At 33.4% G+C, this 19423-nt stretch overlaps 1 protein-coding gene across 1 annotated transcript; it reads right to left on the reverse strand.

Annotated features, from left to right (window-relative positions):
• Positions 1 to 402: 402 nt before the first annotated feature.
• ttc39c (tetratricopeptide repeat domain 39C) lies at positions 403 to 14474 on the reverse strand. Its single transcript, XM_059543664.1, has 15 exons — positions 14146 to 14474; positions 13868 to 14049; positions 12003 to 12051; positions 8975 to 9103; positions 8765 to 8879; positions 7368 to 7710; positions 6378 to 6546; positions 5474 to 5567; positions 5204 to 5311; positions 5012 to 5121; positions 3274 to 3397; positions 3097 to 3194; positions 2782 to 2886; positions 1152 to 1190; positions 403 to 1070 (listed from the first exon to the last, which is right to left on the reverse strand). Exons 2-15 carry the CDS (start codon positions 14005 to 14007, stop codon positions 981 to 983), a joined length of 1713 nt encoding a protein of 570 aa, XP_059399647.1. The 5' UTR covers positions 14008 to 14049; positions 14146 to 14474; the 3' UTR covers positions 403 to 980.
• Between the last annotated feature and the right edge of the window lie 4949 nt (positions 14475 to 19423).

Genomic DNA, 19423 nt, shown 5'->3' on the forward strand with positions numbered 1-19423 from the left:
ATCCTATTAATTAATTAATCATTATTATATGTAATTTTTTAAAATCTATTATTAACACAACTTGCTCCAAAAAAAGTACACAATTTATAATTTTAAACAACAATATATGAAAAAAAAAAATGCATATAAAAATTAACAAAAATAATATAGTTACATTTTGTTTGAAAGTGTCCTTGTTACAGTGTAAGTAATTAGTAATATTAATTAACACTTACGGTCACTTAAAGTCAAGGGTTGGTTTAGATGCATATAATCAATCAGAATTTACTCTAATAAGTATAGAAATGAACAAGAACACTTTAAAATTAAGTGTTACTGAATCATAAAAATAATTACTATAGTTAAGTAAGAATAAATTTCAATATCATTAACTGAACACAGATTTGATGCAAATTCGCCTAATTATATAGTTAAACATTTATTTACGTGACATCATAGCACGGCCATATCGGTCTCATATCGGTCCGCCATTACACCAGATGCATACAAACCTGATTTGACATACAGGTAATTATTGGTAAGTTTGGATACCATTATTTCTTTGAGATAAAGGGTTACACAATATATTTTTCATTTTTATATATTAATGTTATCTAATGTTGAGTTCTATCCCATGCTAATGTGTTTTGTATGATATCGCAAGCTCTGGGAAAGCATCTAACCAGTCGGTCTACTCTCGTGTTTGTTTGTGAGGGTTACGTTTTCCTGCACTTCTGCAGATCAATCCTGAACACACATGACGTTGGTGTAAATGTGAACGTGAAAATTAGATTACATCACTGGGACCAACAGCTACATGAAGAGTGAACCTTTTCAATTCTAGGCTGAAAAATATCGGCCAACTTGTCCTCTATCACCTGAAATCCGCTGACTTTCAGTTTCTCCCTCCAGAAGAGCTGGATTACTTCAAATGGCTTTCATTTCAAAAAGTGCTGGACAGGAGCGGTCAAAAGTATGGTTCTCTTCTGAGGTCGGATGGGTCAGCGAGGGACCACTTCCTTTATGGAGGCGAGGGCAGAATGGATGCGGACGTGCAGCCTGTTCTCGAAGTCGTACCCGGCGTAGTTCTCCTGCAAGCGAAGCTAGTCACCACCTGAACTCAATTTACTGACGTATTCAAGATACCAATCGCTGATGTCTTACAGTCTTACCTTGGCCTGAAGCAGCAATGATCTTCCTCTACTCAGGGTCTTAGAAAGGGAAAAAAATTGAAATGATTGAAAAGATAAATAAATAAATAAATAAATAAAATATATGTTAAGAAATAGTAAAACAAAATTAAATAAATAGATTGAATAAATACAATGCCCCACAACAGTCTCTATTTTAATATAATTCCACAATATTTTATTAAAATATTTTAAATTCTATATAATGAAAACTAAAAAAACTGAACTCCTAATATCTATAACTGAAAATAATATTTATTAAAAAAAGATCACAAATTAATTAAAAATACTGTATAAATAAATAAAATGTTTTATAAATTTGCAATATTTACATATACTTAAATGATATATGTTAATTATATATGTTTATAATTAAGCTAAAACAAACTCATAATTAATTTAAAAACTAATTGTGTATTATATGTATGTATATAAACAGATATAAATAATATTAATCAATTATAGTTATTATGATTTTGTTTATATAAACTAAAATGCAAACTCGTAACTACAATTTTAAAATAATTATGTGTATTGTGTGTTTGTATATACTCATGCAGATATATTTATAATTGTAGTTTATATATATATTTATTATGTTTACATTTAAATAAACATATCTATAATAAAAAAATTAACATTTAAAAAAAATAAACTTTCACATAATTATTTAAATAATACTTTACATTTAATTCATTTGTCTATTAAAAATTACAATACACAATATTAAATATACTTAGAAATAAAATAATATATAATACAAGCACAATTTGTAACAACACGACCTCCATTTATTGGAATACATTTCCCTATATTTTATTAAAATTCTACACGTTTAAAGGGACTGTAAGTAGGAATTACTCCCATCTAGTGGTGAAATTGTATTTTGCATTCAAACAAATTTTGCTCTCCAGCGCCTCGCTTTTTCAAATGCGCGTTGCATCTACGGTAGGCGATATGTACCAAAAAGCTTTGACAGGATGTCTTCTAATAGCACTTCGTTTTGGCGACGATACTTTCTTCTCCTGTGGCGCGGCATATGTAAAAAACGCGTTGTGGAAACGCGTTGGCTTAGTACTTTTTGTCCCTCTCTACTATTATAGTTTTGCAAGATGGCGGAACTACATGGAAGCCTCCGTTGAACCTACCCGTCCCATGTATATAAAGATAAAAAATAATAAATAGATAATAAATTCTTCATTTACGAGGATTAGTTTAAACATTGGCATAGGTATTTGTACACCATTGAGGGCATATTTATGAATAAAAATATTGATTTTAGATAATAAAATACCTAAAAAGTTACTTATTGTCCCTTTAATGGATAATATATAAGCACCACACTTTTTGAGATTTATATGGTGTTGGTGTGATTATTGTTATTATTATTAATACTAAATGGCTCCAAAAGAAATGTTACATCATTTCTAGAGCGAAGTTATGTAATTCTATATGTTAATCCTTGCAATGGTATTTTCAGAATAAAATGTATAATACACTTCAATGCAAATGTTTCTAAAAGACTGTTTGTACTGAACATAAAGAGTTGGGAATTTTAAACAAAGTCCAGTGCCTTTAATTTAAGAATAAAGGGATTGTGAAAGTGCTTCACCTCTGGTTTAGCCAGTAACACACAGCCCATCTCATAGCAGCAATAGGGCTGCACATAGCTGTTTGTCTGACGGCCGTATTCATCCTGCACTGCCAGCTGGAACGACTGAACAATCACACAGAATCAGTTTCAAACACAGTATGTGAGAGGATAGAACTAAAACATTATTAATGTGCTATATTCTGCATTTTGTAGTATTTATGCTCTGAAATCGGTTTTTAAAATGTACTATTATGCAACATTTTGCACTGTTACTGTACCTTTAAGAGAAGTATAAGTAAGTGACTTAAGTTTGCTTGATGAGACTGAACAAACCTGAACAGCGTCTTTAATATTCCCAAGACATTTCTGAATGGCCCCAAGCAGCAGGTGTTTTAGGCCCAGGCTTGACTGCTCGTCCAGCCCCTGTAGCACTGAACACAGCATCAAGATCAGGGTTAACACGAGGGAACAGAGGCGCTCAGAGCTGACAGACGGGACGCTGCTCTTTACCTTGATTCATAAGCTGGAGTTTGGAGGAAGAGCAGTTTAGAAGAGCTTTCCATAAGTACAGCACCTCCACAACACCCAGAATGCACAGCTCTCGCGTAAGGGAGACTTTCCTCAGCATCTCTGCCTAGTGACACAAACAGAGCAGAGGAAAATGCATGATCCATTTATTTAAAAATAATAAATAATCAGGTTTAGAAATGTAATATAGTTACATTATTAATATTATTTATCTGTAATTCGTAGTTATGTACATATAAGACTTTTTAATCATTAAATATTTTTGTATTATGAATTCTAATAACCATAAATGTATGCATGAGATATATATATATATATACAGTACAGACCAAAAGTTTGGAAACATTACTATTCTTAATGTTTTTGAAAGAATTTTCTTCTGCTCATCAAGCCTGCATTTATTTGATCAAAAATACAGAAAAAACAGTAATATTGTGATATATTATTACAACTTAAGCTGAATTTTCAGCATCATTACTCCAGCCTTCAGTGTCACATGTAACATCCAGTCTATCACATGATCCTTTAGAAATCATTCTAATATTCTGATTTATTATGAGTGTTGGAAACAGTTCTGCTGTCTAATATATTTGATGAATAAAAGGTTAAAAAGAACTGCATTTATTCAAAATAAAAATTCTAATAATATATATTCTAATAATATATTTTCTTTACTATCACTTTTTATCAATTTAACACATCCTTGCTGAATAAAAGTATTGATTTTATTTAAAAACAAATAAAGAAAAAAAGAAAGAAAAAAAATAATGACCCCAAATTACTGACCAGTAGTGTATATTGTTATTATAAAATATTTATATTTTAAAAACATAGCTTCTTTTTTTTTTTTTTTTTTTACTTTTTATTCATCAAAGTATCCTAAAAAAGTATCACATTTTGAAAAAATATTAAGCAGCAGAACTGTTTCCAACTTTGATAATGAATCATCATATTAGAATGATTTCTAAAGGATCATGTGATGATGATCCTAAAAATTCAGCTTTGCATCACAGAAATAAATGATAATTTAAAGTATAATACATTTAAAAACAATTTATTTTAAATTGTAATAATATATCACAATATTACATTTTTTTCTGTATTTTTGATCAAATAAATGCAGGCTTGATGAGCAGAAGAAACTTCTTTCAAAAACATTAAAAATAGTAATGTTTCCAAACTTTTGGTCTGTACTGTATAATATATATATATATATATATATATATATATAGATAGATAGATAGATAGATAGATAGATAGATAGATAGATAGATAGATAGACAGATAGATAGATAGATAGATAGACAGATAGATAGATTTTTAGATTTAAATTTTATATATTCATTATGCGTAATTTATTATTAATAGAAAAATTACTATTTTGTATTATAAATAAAAAACACATTTATATATAATGAATTATATATTAAATAACAGATAAAAATAGTTTATACATTTATTACATTACAATAACTAGAGTTAGGAGTTAAAATCATAGAGAAAACAAACTTGAACGCAATACTACAAGTGTCAAAAAAAATATCAAATCAATTTTATTTATTAATACTAATATAATAGAAAACAAGATAAAAATGGTATAGAAATTCCACATTTCCATAAGCATAATTTGTATATTACAAATTGATGTGTGTATATTATAGAAATCATATGTTTAATTTAAAATCATAATGGCAAAGAACTGAATTATTAGGTAACTCACTCTTTTCAGTGCAAACTGCTCGATCTGATTGTTCTTGCGTTTGAAAAGCCTCTGGACATCTTGGAAAACAGCTTTGGCTCCCTCTAGATCACCAGAAGCCCCCTGACATACTTTGGGTTGAGATGTAAAAAGGTTTAATTAAAACAGTTATTTTACATTTGACTAAGAGTTTGACAGAGAACAGAAGCGGACCTCCAGTGAGGTAAGCATAGTAACACTGAGACCAGCGGGATTCATTCTTCAGCCGCTCAAACGACCTGAAGGCGTCTTCAAAGTTCATCTCTATCATGCTGCACCAGCCTGAGAATCCACAGCACATGCAACAACAAACCAAACACTGCATTAGAAATCGGCTGGGAAGTTGTGCATACAGTTAACTGCATACGTTTCTCTAATTCAAACAAATTGGACAAAATATTTAATAAATAAGAGTAAGACAATAAGACGACTTCAGATTTGTACCGATTTCATAGAGGCACACGTGTTGGATTTCTCTTTGGCCTGAGGCAAATTCCAGAGCATCCTGAAATGATGTCAGCGCACTGTTGATTTGGCACTGAAAAAGAAAAAATAGATTAATTAAGTATATATATATATATAACTAAATAGATATATATAAAAAATCTAAATTATATTTATACATTTTAATTATTTTGTCATTTATAATATCAATAATTTATATGAATTCTTATGCTTGTGTAAAATATCATTTAATACATGTTTAATGTCTAATAGTTGATTACTTTTTATAATATATTTTACATTAGTTTATATTAGTATTTTCTAGTAATCATTATTAGCTCACATTTTAGTTTATGTACATATATACATTATATTAAATTTTTTTACACATTAAACACAATATAATAAATATTAGATATATTGCAACAACTACTGTTAATATTAATACATTATAACACTAGAACAACAATGTTAATCCTATGAGTATGTATATAAACACATGAAACAAACAAATTAATATTGTTTATAATATATTTATAATACATTTATATGTATATACGTATAACGGTGTTAATATATATATTTTTTTAAGTAAGTAATCATTTTAGTAATATTATAGTTTAATGTTCCTGTGCGCCAATTTAAGTCGGTACACATGATTCATTTGTTTTTCTCTAGTGTAATGTAAATTACCGTACACATTGTAGCCAGTGTATAATTTGTATTGCATCTAACACACCCACTACATGAAAAAAAGTCGTTGTGGTTGTTGGCGAAGTAATTAAATATCAGTGAAGCATAAACCGCATTATTATTTCAATGACTGAATTATGCCAAACGATTATCAAGCACCAAGCTTCTGCTCTGCTTTCATGTCCCTAATGTGAAATCCCTACAAACCCACCTCTAATCTCTGCACCCGTCCCTTAAAGAAGATGAAGAGAGAGGAGTTCGGGTAAACCATCGCCTTCTGCTGCAGAATGGCTTTGGCTTCCAGGAGCCCGGCTTGCGAGTCAGAGCCGTCCAGAGCAAAGAAGGGCTGCACCACGGTGTGATACCACAAAAGAGCCAGACTGAGAGAGAAAAGAATGCAAAGAGCCATTAAATAACACGTTTATTAGTTGTGTTTGGTTATAGATTGCTTGTGTACAAAGTGCTACAGCAGCACAGATTAGAAAAAAGCAGCATCTATCCAACAGAAGAACAAATTTGGGAGGGTTTTGCCCCGGGCTGGATTAAGTATGCTTAAATTCATCTCTGTTATTAGAGCTGCTGTGCAATCTGTCAGCCTCTGGAAATCAACTACTGAGAACAATGTGTCTAAAGTGAGTTGAAAGAGTGCTTACGAACGACGCAATTAAAATTACACTTTTTTTTGGCCATTTTAAAAGTCTAACAATCAGGGGTTAGTCTAAACCAGCTTAAGTCTAAACCCACATGACAGCTGGACAGTTTTGCATATGAAAAATTATCGCTCACCACGGGATTCGAACCTACAACCTTGTGATTTAAAGTCTGTAGCGCTACTGACTGAACTAGCTGAGCAAATAGTTCACTTGTGCACTTCTTCATGACATATGATTAATAGTGATAGATGAATCTGTGGTAGCATTTGCTTGCACATACTCGCATGACCTTTCCATCTAATACCTTTTATCTCTAATTGTGACCTTTTAGATGCTATCAATTATGTAACCCCAGTGTGAAACCAACAGCATGTGTTCGCACACGAATTCACGTCACTGCACAGTACATCAGAAGTGAGGGATTTTCTTCTGGTGTATGAGCGCTAAACATTTCTGCAAATGCTCATAATTAAGTATATACTAATGAGAGATTCATGTCAAAGGCTGGACTGACATTGCCAAGATGCAAAAAAAAAAAAAAAACTTACGTTGCGAGTGGCGCCTTCATATCTTTGCTCTCGCTGGCACATGCTAAGGAGTCGAGACCTTGCTGACGGTCTCCAGGGAAGCCCAGCAGGTTGATGATCTTGAGCAGGTGTGGAGGCACCATCGAAATACACAAGTGAAAGAGCCCATAGCCAAAGCTGACCGAACCCTTCAGACGGTCCAGAACCTCTTCTGTTACCCGGCCGCCGCTCTCGCCTGAAGTGTTGTGATTGGCCTGGTCGGAGGAGCGTCGGCGGCAGGCTTCCTGCAGCTGGCTGATGTCGCTGTAGCATTTGTTGTACATTTTCCAGGCCTTGCGGAGGATCCAGCCTCCTTTGATGTATGCTGAGGGGTGATAGGTTATAATAATAACATTAAAGGAAAGAAAATGTTAGAACTTTAGAACGTAATGTTCTATGGCTTGATTGAGCCATTTAATATTTTTAATGACATGCTGAATCGTTTTAGATAATCTAAATTTGTGTATACTTAAAATATTAAAAAGTAAAATTTAAGTAAAAATATATTAAATATATACACTAAATTAAAATAATATTTTCAAATACAAATATAAAATTAAAGAAATTCTAGAATATACGATAAAAAAAACACTAAAATAAATCGCATGATTAAGCATTTTAATATTTTTGTTGACCAGCTGAATTGTTTTAAATAATCTAAATTTGTGCATACTTATCACTTAAAAAGATAACTTAAAATGGATTAAAATCTAAATTTGCTTAATATTCATTTTCAAATAAAAATATACACATTTAAGAAATTTAAATATACAATAAAAACAAAAACAAAAAAGTAAAAGTAAAAGTAAATGCATGATTGAGTCTTTCAAAAGTTTTGGTGACAAGCTGAATCATTAAATAAACCCAAATTTGTGTTTGCATTAACTAATAAAAATAAAAAAATGCAACTAATTTTCTTTATATTTATTTTTCAAATAAAAACATCAAATTACAGAAATTCAGTTATACACAAAAATGAAAAACAAATAAAAACGAAAACGATAACTGCATGATTGTGCCTTTTAATATATTTGGTGAGAAGCTGAATCGTTTTTAATAATCCAAATTTGTGTATTCCTACGGTAATAAAGTAAATAAAAATAATCACAGTTTTCATAACATTCATTATTATTAATATTTATAGCATTTTGATTAATATTTAATAATTTAAAATTAAATTCAATAATATTCAATAATACAATTCAATACTACAAATAAAATAAAATCTAATAACAATAGTGATAAACTAAAAATAACAAATATAAAAAAATATAAATATTTCAAGTTAGTTTACACCCCCCCAACCCCCACAACAACAAAATGGCATTCAAATGACGCAAATTATGTTCTAAGGTAGAATGTAAACATGCAGGATCCACCTGAGAGTTCCTGTTTGACGAACGACAGCACGGCGAGATAAACCTGACAGTCAGCCACGATGATCTGTCTCTGAAGACGATCCACAATCTCCACTCCTGATCTCTGCGAGTCCATCTGGCGCCAATTTAAAAACCAAGAAGTTAATGTGAGGAATCTGGCAAACAGACTCCGTACGTCCTGCCGCCTCACACTCATGCAAACACACTCACGCTCTTCTTGATTTTGTTGCGGATGGTCTCGATGACGCCGGCGTTGTCGCTCTCGCAAAGCTTTTCAGTAGTTTTCAGATCATCGCTGGCCATCTGCATCTTCTCCTCCTCGAATGTCATCATGGCGTTCTATGATCAGACAAATATTAGGGCTGCATGATATTGGGAATAAAATGACTTTGTAAGCAATATACAGTATATATTGCAATATGAAAAACACATGAATTCAATATCTTTGTTAGGAAATAATTAATCATTTTAGAATGAGTGGGTGATTTTGTTGCGAAATGCATCTGCATGGAAAATAAAAAAAGGATTTTTTGGTCTGAACCATCCTTTTAGGGCTGGACCATTTTAGTTTTTTTTTCCCCCCAATTGTTTATGATCAATTTAATGGGGGGAAAAACTATTTTATTGTGATTATTATTAAAATGTAAAAGAAATATTGATGTATACTTGTACTGTCAAATCTTAACAATTCAAATATTTAATTAAAAAAAACTAAACATGAAAAGTGCCAGCTTACAACTGTAGCACTGGATTCCTTTCTATAACAATGCTTTCATAAAACATGACAAAAAATGGTAACAACATTCAAGGAATTCAGATGCAAAATATTGAACAGATGGGAAACAAAACGATCCTAGCAGAGAAGACACAATGAGCCATCAATACTCAATGGCTATTATTTCTGCACAATGTAATTATATCTTCTATATTATGCCGTTAGTACAATGTGTCTATTATTAGCTAAAGCTAAACCATGGCAACTACACTAGTGCTAAACAATAAGCCAGACACCTCTGAAGGGCTTTTGGTAAAGTAACCCCTCACATTAGTGCTGACTAGCATCGGTCATGCCACGCCAAAAGCCCAAATGACATCATGCTGACATCACGACTCTCATCCTGGGACACCGACCTTGACATAAGAGGTTGTGACAGGGTCTGTTCCTCAACTTTTGATGAGAAACCCAGGGTGCATTCGGACAGTATACTGCACACTGCACAGTTTAAACTAAACACCTCCAACTATTTCTTAATATAGAATGTGAAACAGTGCTTATTACACAACAATAAACATTTTGGGTTGGCCTTTTGGGTTTTCCATGCATAAGCACTGAAAACATACTATATACTGCAGAAATAGTGTGCTATGCACACATTACTATTATTACACTAAAGGCACTAGGGGAAGTCGTGGCCTAATGGTTAGAGAGTCGGACTCCCAATCGAAAGGTTGTGAGTTCGAGTCCCGGGCCGGCAGGAATTGTGGGTGGGGGGAGTGCATGTACAGTTCTCTCTCCACCTTCAATACCACGACTTAGGCGCCCTTGAGCAAGGCATCGAACCCCCAACTGCTCCCCGGGCGCCGCAGCATAAATGGCTGCCCACTGCTCCGGGTGTGTGCTCACAGTGTGTGTGTGTGTGTTCACTGCTCTGTGTGTGTGCATTTCGGATGGGTTAAATGCAGAGCACAAATTCTGAGTATGGGTCACCATACTTGGCTGAATGTCACGTCACTTTCACTTTCACTTTCACTAAAATAAAACATAAAAAATTAAAAAATTCACTTCATGGAAAAAAATATCCTGTAAATATAAGAAACTGTAAAATAAATAAAATCCTAGTATATATATATATATATATATATATATATATATATATATATATATATATATATATATATATAAAGAATAATTGTAAAAATGATTTGCTATTCTCCCATAAAATAAACAATTTCAGATTTCAGTTCAGGGAAAAATGATCCTTTAAAAATGTAGAATAAACTAACTAGAATAAAAACATACATACATACATACACATACATATACATATATATATATATATATATATATATATATATATATATATATTTTTTTTTTTTTTTTTTTTTAATTCTACATTTTTAAAGGATATTTTTTCCCTGAAGTGAATTTTTATTTTATTGTTAATTTTATTTCATAGGAGAATAGGATCCCCCCCCCCCCCTTAATTTTTTAAAGATATTTTTTCAATGAAGTTACATTTTATTTCATGGGAAAATAGCCATTTTGTAAAAAGTTTGTTTTAAATTTTTATAGCACATTTTTCCAGAAGTTAAATTGTATTTTATTGCTATATATTAAATTTATTTTCTTTATATTTGTTTGTTTGTTTATTTATTTACAAATAAAATATAAAGCAACAAAATAAAATAAATACCCAATAAAACAAAATTCACTTCAGGGAAATCAATATTTTATTAAATATAATAAAAATGTAGAATATAATTTTAAAAAACACTTGCAATTCTACTATCAAATGAAGCAAAAATAAATAAACAAATGTATAAATGTAACTTCTGGAAAAACAATATTCTATAAAAATGTGGAATACCTTTTTAAAAAATGGCTATTGTATAAAGTAAAATTTCACTTCATGGAAAAAATATGCTATAAAAATGTCTAATAATAAAAAGAACTCTTGCTTTTCTCCTCTAAAATAAATAAATAAATAAATAAATATCTTGTAAAAATTATTTGCTATTATAAACATCTCCGTTCTCCGAACATCTTTTTCTCGTCAATATTTCATTTCCTGTCCTCTCACTTCTAATTAAAGGCTAGGATGAAACGAGAGCAGTGCTGCAGGAAACAGGACAGCAGCTGGAGTACGAATGAGAGCATTTGCTGACTGTGTAACATAACAGATATAACAGAGATGGAATAGTAACGATGGGCTGATGTCAAACTAATTACACAAGAAAACGACCTTGGGCTGCCCCGCTGATGTTACCACTTCAGCTATGGGTGTTGTTTTTCCCAGCAGGTCACTGTTAACCAAAAGGTCACTTGCCCCAGTAAATAGAGTTCTAAGGGGTAATGGTAAAAGTAGCTCGGTGGCTGAAGTTGTGGGCAAGTATGGGCATAGATTCAAACCTTAAATAGAGTTTCATGAACTGCTGAGGCACTTTCAGTTCTCTAGGAAGCTGTTCTTGTGTCAAATGTACTGGAAGTACTAACTATCATTTAACAGCGTTTACTTACCAAGAAGCTGACGAAACTGGCGCCAAAGCTCATCAGCGGACTGTTGGTCCTGCAGACAGAACAGGGAATCATGGGATACTGCACTATAACAAGTTTAGCCTCTGAAAAAAACTAACTTATATTGCAGAAAAAAAAAAAAAAAAATACAGAGATGTAAATATTTTTTTAAGCTGTTAGCTGAAGGCAAAAAAAATGGCCTTAATATTTAATGACTATATCATTAAATATTATTAAATTAATCATTATATATTATAATTTAGTGTTATAATACATCATTAGATATTTAATATATACATAAAATATTTAAAATGAAAATGAATCTAAAAATTGAATACATCTTTGTGAAAGTTATGTAACTCTCTTCAATTTCCCACCTGCTCATAAGATTATATTTTGCATTAAACAATTAATTACTGACATGTAAAGCCAAAGCACTAAGCTCCTAATACCATTAAACTCAATATCTATGAATATCTTAAGAATTGTTTAAAGCGATACTCCACCCCAAAATGAAAATTTTGTCATTAATCACTTACCCCCATGTTTTCCAAACCCGTAAAAGCTTTGTCTTCAGAACACAATTGAAGATATTTTGGATGAAACCCGGAAGGCTTGTGACTGTTGCATTGACTGCCAAGTAAGTTACACTGTCAAGTGTACGATGTCTTGCATACTTTTCTGGACTTTGACCGTGTAACTTACTTGGCAGTCAATGCAACAGTCACAAGCCTCCAAGTTTTCATCCAAAATATCTTCAATTGTGTTCAGTAGATGAATGAAGCTTTTACGGGTTTGGAACGACATGGCGGTAAGTGATAATGGCAAAAAAAAGTATTTTGGGTTGGAGTATCCCTTTAAGTAGCAATTTCCTCAGGTATATAAATCCTCAGGTTTTACATATGAATTTGTAACTCTTTGTCTCTTCAGTTAAATGCGATACATTTGTTTTAAAGGAAAAAAATATATAATTTTAATTACTGTTATCTGTCCTTTCCACTGGATTTTCCAGGTGACTCTTATTTTTCTCTCTCTAATCTCATATAATGCACAATATAATCTCTGTGTGTTTATATAATGATTATTGTGCACAGTTTGCACCCTTGCCTAAGGCACCATGGACCAGGCAAACAGCCATTCATCTATTTACCCGTCATTATACTTATCTGTTGTCTATGGTCTCACGAGAAGGTTATTCAAGGTCAGAAGAATTAGGAACAATTCCCATTATTTCTGCTGTGAGACCAATCAAATATGTTTGATAAACTATTTTACAGCATACAATTAACGTAACATGATGTTTAAACGTATCGAAAGTCAGTATCCAACCTAAAATGACCATTTTGGCACGTTCCACAATATAATCCCCTAACTGAAATAAGCTGTTTTAAGTATTTACCAGCGTTATTTCACAATCGTTGAGTAATTATAGTTTTATTCATATTTTGTGTTTGTGCATTTTTATATTTTCCCATTTGTATTTTCGCTAAAGTTGCGTTTAAAAATATATATTTATATAATTTATGTTCATTTTTAATTCAGTTTTATATATATATATATATATATATATATATATATATATATATTATTATTTTTTTTTTTTTAAACAATTAAAACCACACACACACACACACACACACACATATTAATTGTATTAATTACTATCTATATATCTATATAATTTATAACAGTTCAAATTGTACTAAGGCCATGTCCCATATTTTGGTCATATAACCTGGAAACGAATAGAAATAAAAGCACCGGGTCAAATTATGTGGCAACAACATAAAAAGAAAGAAATTTTAAAAATGCCAATATTATATTATAGACTACAAAATTGTAAAACCCTAGATGCGCGTGAATGTTACCGGTATCTCCGGAAGAGCTCGTCGCTTTCTCTGAAGCCATTGTTGAGCAGCATATTGATGCCCTGAAACGCAAGCTCGGCGTCATCTATCTGCTCGGCTTTCTCTTCAACCTGCTGCTGTGATGAATCGGGGCCTGCCATCCTCTCGGTTTACTCTTTTAAAGGCCAAAAAAACTCGTTCTTCTATAAATAAACGGCAGAGAAACAGTCGGGTTGTTTAGCGCTGAATACACAACCGTCGGCGCGGCGCCGTGCAAAGTCAAATGATCTTTCCCTTACCGATGGCCAGCTGGAGATCACTGGTGAAAACTGTCTGGATAGTTTCGATCCCTTTCCGTGTCTGATCTGCAGTACTAAGATGTTTTCATATCCGCAATCGTCCCCTCCATCAGGCTGCCGTGATCTGTGAAATATCAGCTGGCTGCTCATATATCAGCAGCATCGCGCGTTACGCAATATTAAAGACAGAAACGGAGCAGTGCACCGTATCCGCTTCTCATTCACTCTAGTGAGGTGTTATAGGTGACAGAGCCGATTCTGCTTTCAAACTGAAGCTTGACAGCTTCCTCTTGACTGTAACACGCCCTGTGCCTCCAACCAGGAAGCGACTTTCACATTAACCCTTGAAGCTTCTCTGGTCTCAGCAGTAGGGATTTGAATTCATCATGAGTCGAATCTTATGAATCGATTCTCAAATAGATTCGTTCATTGATTGGTTCGCTATGGCAGTGGCGAAGCGAGTACCGTTTGAACAAGTTATTGAGGTACTCATGATGGATTAGTTGACGACGATGTAAGTGCATCAGGAGAAATTTCATCTGCACTGTTTCTGGTTGGTTGTTTCCAGGGTCCCAGAGAGGCTACTTTTGAATTTGGGAGTTATCTCTCTCTGTCGCCTAGCTGTTTAAGATACATATTCGGAAACAGTGGTTTTACTCGGATTTAAAAAATTTTAATCTGATTAGTTGAATGGTTTGTTGATCAAGAGCAAACGAGTTCCGAGTTGCCTATATGGTTTTTGATGCTTCTAATTTGAAAATGTATTGTAATTTTATACATAATTTATTTATTTATCTTATTTTATGTATTATTTGCAGAAAAAAAGAAGATATTTATTGTCGTTTTCCTTTGGTTTTTGGCAATAATGAGTTTTTGCTTTCTTTGAATGACTGTTATGTCGAAATGAGTGACAGTAAGGAGAAATGAACATCCACAAACAAATGCAAAACTGGAAAGTGGCACTACATAACAACCTACAGAAGTGGCGCATGCAGGGTAAAATAAAATATCTCAGTTAACTTGTAAAGAAGCTTTTCACAACATTTTTGCTTTTTAAACGTTGTGTTTCCGAAACTGCTAACTGTAAAATCAGCCGTTTTAATTAATGTTGTGTATGGAGATCAAGTCCAGCATGAAGCAACACAACTTTCAACACCCGATGGACATCCATTGAAAGGATTCACTCATGATCTGCAGTTCTCCTGTCTATGTGTGGACATGGAAGACTTCAGATGCTTCACAAAACACAAGTATGGTCGTGTAACTTCCCCATTTCAGCATGTAGATTAACCACAAGTATTCTGTTAAGTAAAAGATGCATCGCTTTCTTTTCTCAGAAAGAATAGCATCAGAAGAGTATAATTGGATGTATTCAAGACCTCAGGGAAAGGTGAATGAAAATATGGTTTAAGCATATTTTAATGCATTCTTTGAGATTGAACACTTTATTTTGGCTATATTATAAAAAAAAACAGGATTTGAAAAGTATAGGGAAAAAAACTACACAGGTATGCAAAATGCTAATTCTTAGCAAGCATGCAATCGTGTTGTACATACTAAACATGCTTTTGTGCCTTTTCACATTATTCTTCTCGTACATTAACAGGATATAAATATAATATCAAACAAATAATTCACACAGTTATTAGAATACCCACTAGCACCCCTTGTGGCAACAATAAGATTGGAATTCAAGAATGTGTTTGCGTTAATATATACTTGCGTTCAAGTTTCTTTCAGGCCTGTTTCTGGGCATTCATTTTATTATTAAGTTCAGTATCACATACAGTATGGAATCTGTGTGGATTATGCTTTATTAGGTGGTGTTAAAAGCGCTATGGCACCGCATTGACCTTTGCGTTAAAAGTTGTCATTCTTGCCATCTAAATGGCTTCTCCTTGTGGCTCATAGATGTATTTACACAGCTGTTATGTCTGTGCTGTTCGATGCACCACAGAAGGAAGTCCAGGGCATTAAAACTGAGATTTCTGCCTGCACTTTCATCATTTATTCATAACGTACATTCATGTATGAATAACATACTTCCTCATTCAGGCCATGCAGAAAGCTTTCTTCCTCATTTCTTTCAGTCAGGAACTGTCTCTTGCTTTCTGTCTTGTGTTATACATGTGAATGCAGGGAATATGTAATTATTATACTTATCGGAAGCCTCATGACCATCATTCTGATTAACAGAATTGGGTAGAATTTAGGTAAAAGATTAAAGATACAATAACAACCAAAAATATAAATGTTTGTTTATAGTTCTGGAAAATCACTAAAATGAAAAAATTGCTCTAGAAAAAGTGTTTTCAGTTTTTAAAATTACTTTAAATATTCATGTGGTAAAGTAACATGGTATCCTCCTTTTTGTAAGCAAACCTATTTTTTGAATGAATCATTTGTTTACTTTCATGAACTTTCAGCTGGATTCTGGATTGCATATTAACATAATACTTTCACAGTTTATGCTATAAAAATTCAGATCAAAAATGTCAGTTTTTAATAAGACTTTAATAAGAAATAGGAGTTTTAAAAAAAATGTTTGTCTATGGAAGTCTGTTTACGTTTTTTTTTGTTTTTTGGCAGAAAGAAAATAGTGAGATTTAGCGATCTTACTATCACTCTCTGTTTTTAAAGTGATAAAATATAACTTAATTCACACCATATTTATGATATTATCGATCAATCTTATCAGATTAATTTTGATCGTTCACTTTTATTTTATATCCGTGAGTGCAGTACACCTGCAAAGCGTTAGCACTCGTTAGCTTGTCATTAGCATTTTCATTCGAACCTATCGCTATTTTCTTTTCTCCTCTTCTCTCTCTCGCTCCAGTTTTTCACAAGTTCATCAAACAACCGCAGTAAGAATATTTCATCAAGCACGGTGAGTAATGGCTTCTCCTGCTATTGTTATTTTGCACCTCTTGCCACATGTACAGTTTATCTCTGTCGCAGATGAGGGATTCACATGTGATAAATGCAGGGAAATAGTTAGGCTGACAGAGAAGATTTCATAATGAGAGACACGCATCCAAACTTTAATTGAGGACAGTAAGAATGTTAGGGCTCTAGATACGGCTTTGGATGCGTCTAGCTCAGGGATTCCTGTACATTGTCCGGTTCCGGCAACAGAGCCCCTGCAGCAGGGCAACTGGGTGACAGTGTGGCAGCGTTGTCGTGGATCAAAACACCGTTCTTCTGTTCCGATCAAAACATTAAACAAATTCTCCCCACTCAGTGATGCACCACTCTTCTCTCTATAAATATGGCAAATAGTCTTAGTGTTTATACTTGACTAACTGGGGCCCAGGTCAGGAAGCAGACAGACTGGCTAAACCGACCGTCTGCTAGCTGCCTCACGTCACAGAGGTCAGCTAACTCTCAGCACATAGAGACTCTTTCACCTAGATATCACACTATAGAGACTGTGTCTGTTCCCCGAACTAGAAAATACAAAAAACGTCCAAACCAAGTTAAGATTAACAATTTAATTGAGGTTCAACAAATAAATATCCAACAATATGAAATGATAAAGCTTATTGAATATCAGATCCCTTTCTACGAAAACACTTTCTGTAAATAATATGATTCACTGACAGAAACCTGGCTAAAACCTGATGATTACATTATTTTAAATGAGTCCACCCCCCAAGATTACTGTTATAAACATTAGCCGCGTCTAAAAAGGCAAAGGGGGAGGTGTTGCTTCAATTTATAACAACGTTTTCAGGATTTCTCAGAGGGCAGGCTTCAAGTATAACTTGTTTGAAGTAATGGTGCTTCATATAACATTATCCAGAGAAACAAATGTTAATGATAAATCCCCTGTTATGTTTGTACTGGCTACTGTATACAGGCCACCAGGGTGAGATACAGACTTTATTAAAGAGTTTGGTGATTTTACATCCGAGTTAGTTCTGGCTGCAGATAAAGTTTTAATAGGTGATTTTAATATCCATGTTGATAATGAAAAAGATGCATTGGGATCAGCATTTATAGACATTCTGAACTCTATTGGGGTTAGACAACAAGTTTCAGGACCTACTCATTGTCGAAATCATACTCTAGATTTTTGTCACATGGAATTGATGTTGATAGTGTTGATAGTGTTTAGTTTTGTGCAAACTTCATATAGGCAAAATTGTAAATTCTACTTCTTGTTACAAGTATGGTAGAACCATCACTTTTACCACAAAATACTGCTTTTTAAGTTATCTTCCTGATGTATCCAAATTCCTTAGCATATCCAAAACCTCACCTTGATGATGTAACAAAAACTATATACTCTCTCTTTTCCAGCACTTTAAATACAGTTGCTCCTTTACGCTTAAGGAAGGTTAAGGAAAACAGTTTGACACCATGGTATAATGAGCATACTCGCACCCTAAAGAGAGCAGCCCGAAAAATGGAGCGCAGCTAGAGGAAAACAAAACTAGAGGTATTTCGTATTGCTTGGTGGGAAAGTAACCTATCCTACAGAAAAGCATTAAAAACTGCTAGATCCGATTAATTTTCTTCTCTTTTAGAAGAAAACAAACATAACAGGTATTTATTCAATACAGTGGCTAAATTAACGAAAAATAAAGCCTCAACAAGTGTTGACATTTCCCAACACCACAGCAGTAATGGCTTTATGAACTACAACCCGAATTCCGGAAAAGTTGGGACGTTTTTTAAATTTTAATAAAATAAAAACTAAACTGGACTCTTCTACGACGAAGCCATGCTGTTGTTATAGCTGCAGTATGTGGTTTTGCATTGTCCTGCTGAAATAAACAAGGCCTTCCCTGAAATAGACGTTGTTTGGAGGGAAGCATATGTTGCTCTAAAACCTTTATATACCTTTCAGCATTCACAGAGCCTTCCAAAACATGCAAGCTGCCCATACCGTATGCACTTATGCACCCCCGTACCATCAGAGATGCTGGCTTTTGAACTGAACGCTGATAACATGCTGGAAGGTCTCCCTCCTCTTTAGCCCGGAGGACACGGCGTCCGTGATTTCCAACAAGAATGTCAAATTTGGACTCGTCTGACCATAAAACACTATTCCACTTTGAAATAGTCCATTTTAAATGAGCCTTGGCCCACAGAACACGACGGCGCTTCTGGACCATGTTCACATATGGCTTCCTTTTTGCATGATAGAGCTTTAGTTGGCATCTGCTGATGGCACGGCGGATTGTGTTTACCGACAGTGGTTTCTGAAAGTATTCCTGGGCCCATTTAGTAATGTCATTGACACAATCATGCCGATGAGTGATGCAGTGTC

The sequence above is a fragment of the Carassius carassius genome, chromosome 48 (assembly GCF_963082965.1).
Source record: "Carassius carassius chromosome 48, fCarCar2.1, whole genome shotgun sequence".
NCBI classification, from domain to species: domain Eukaryota; kingdom Metazoa; phylum Chordata; class Actinopteri; order Cypriniformes; family Cyprinidae; genus Carassius; species Carassius carassius.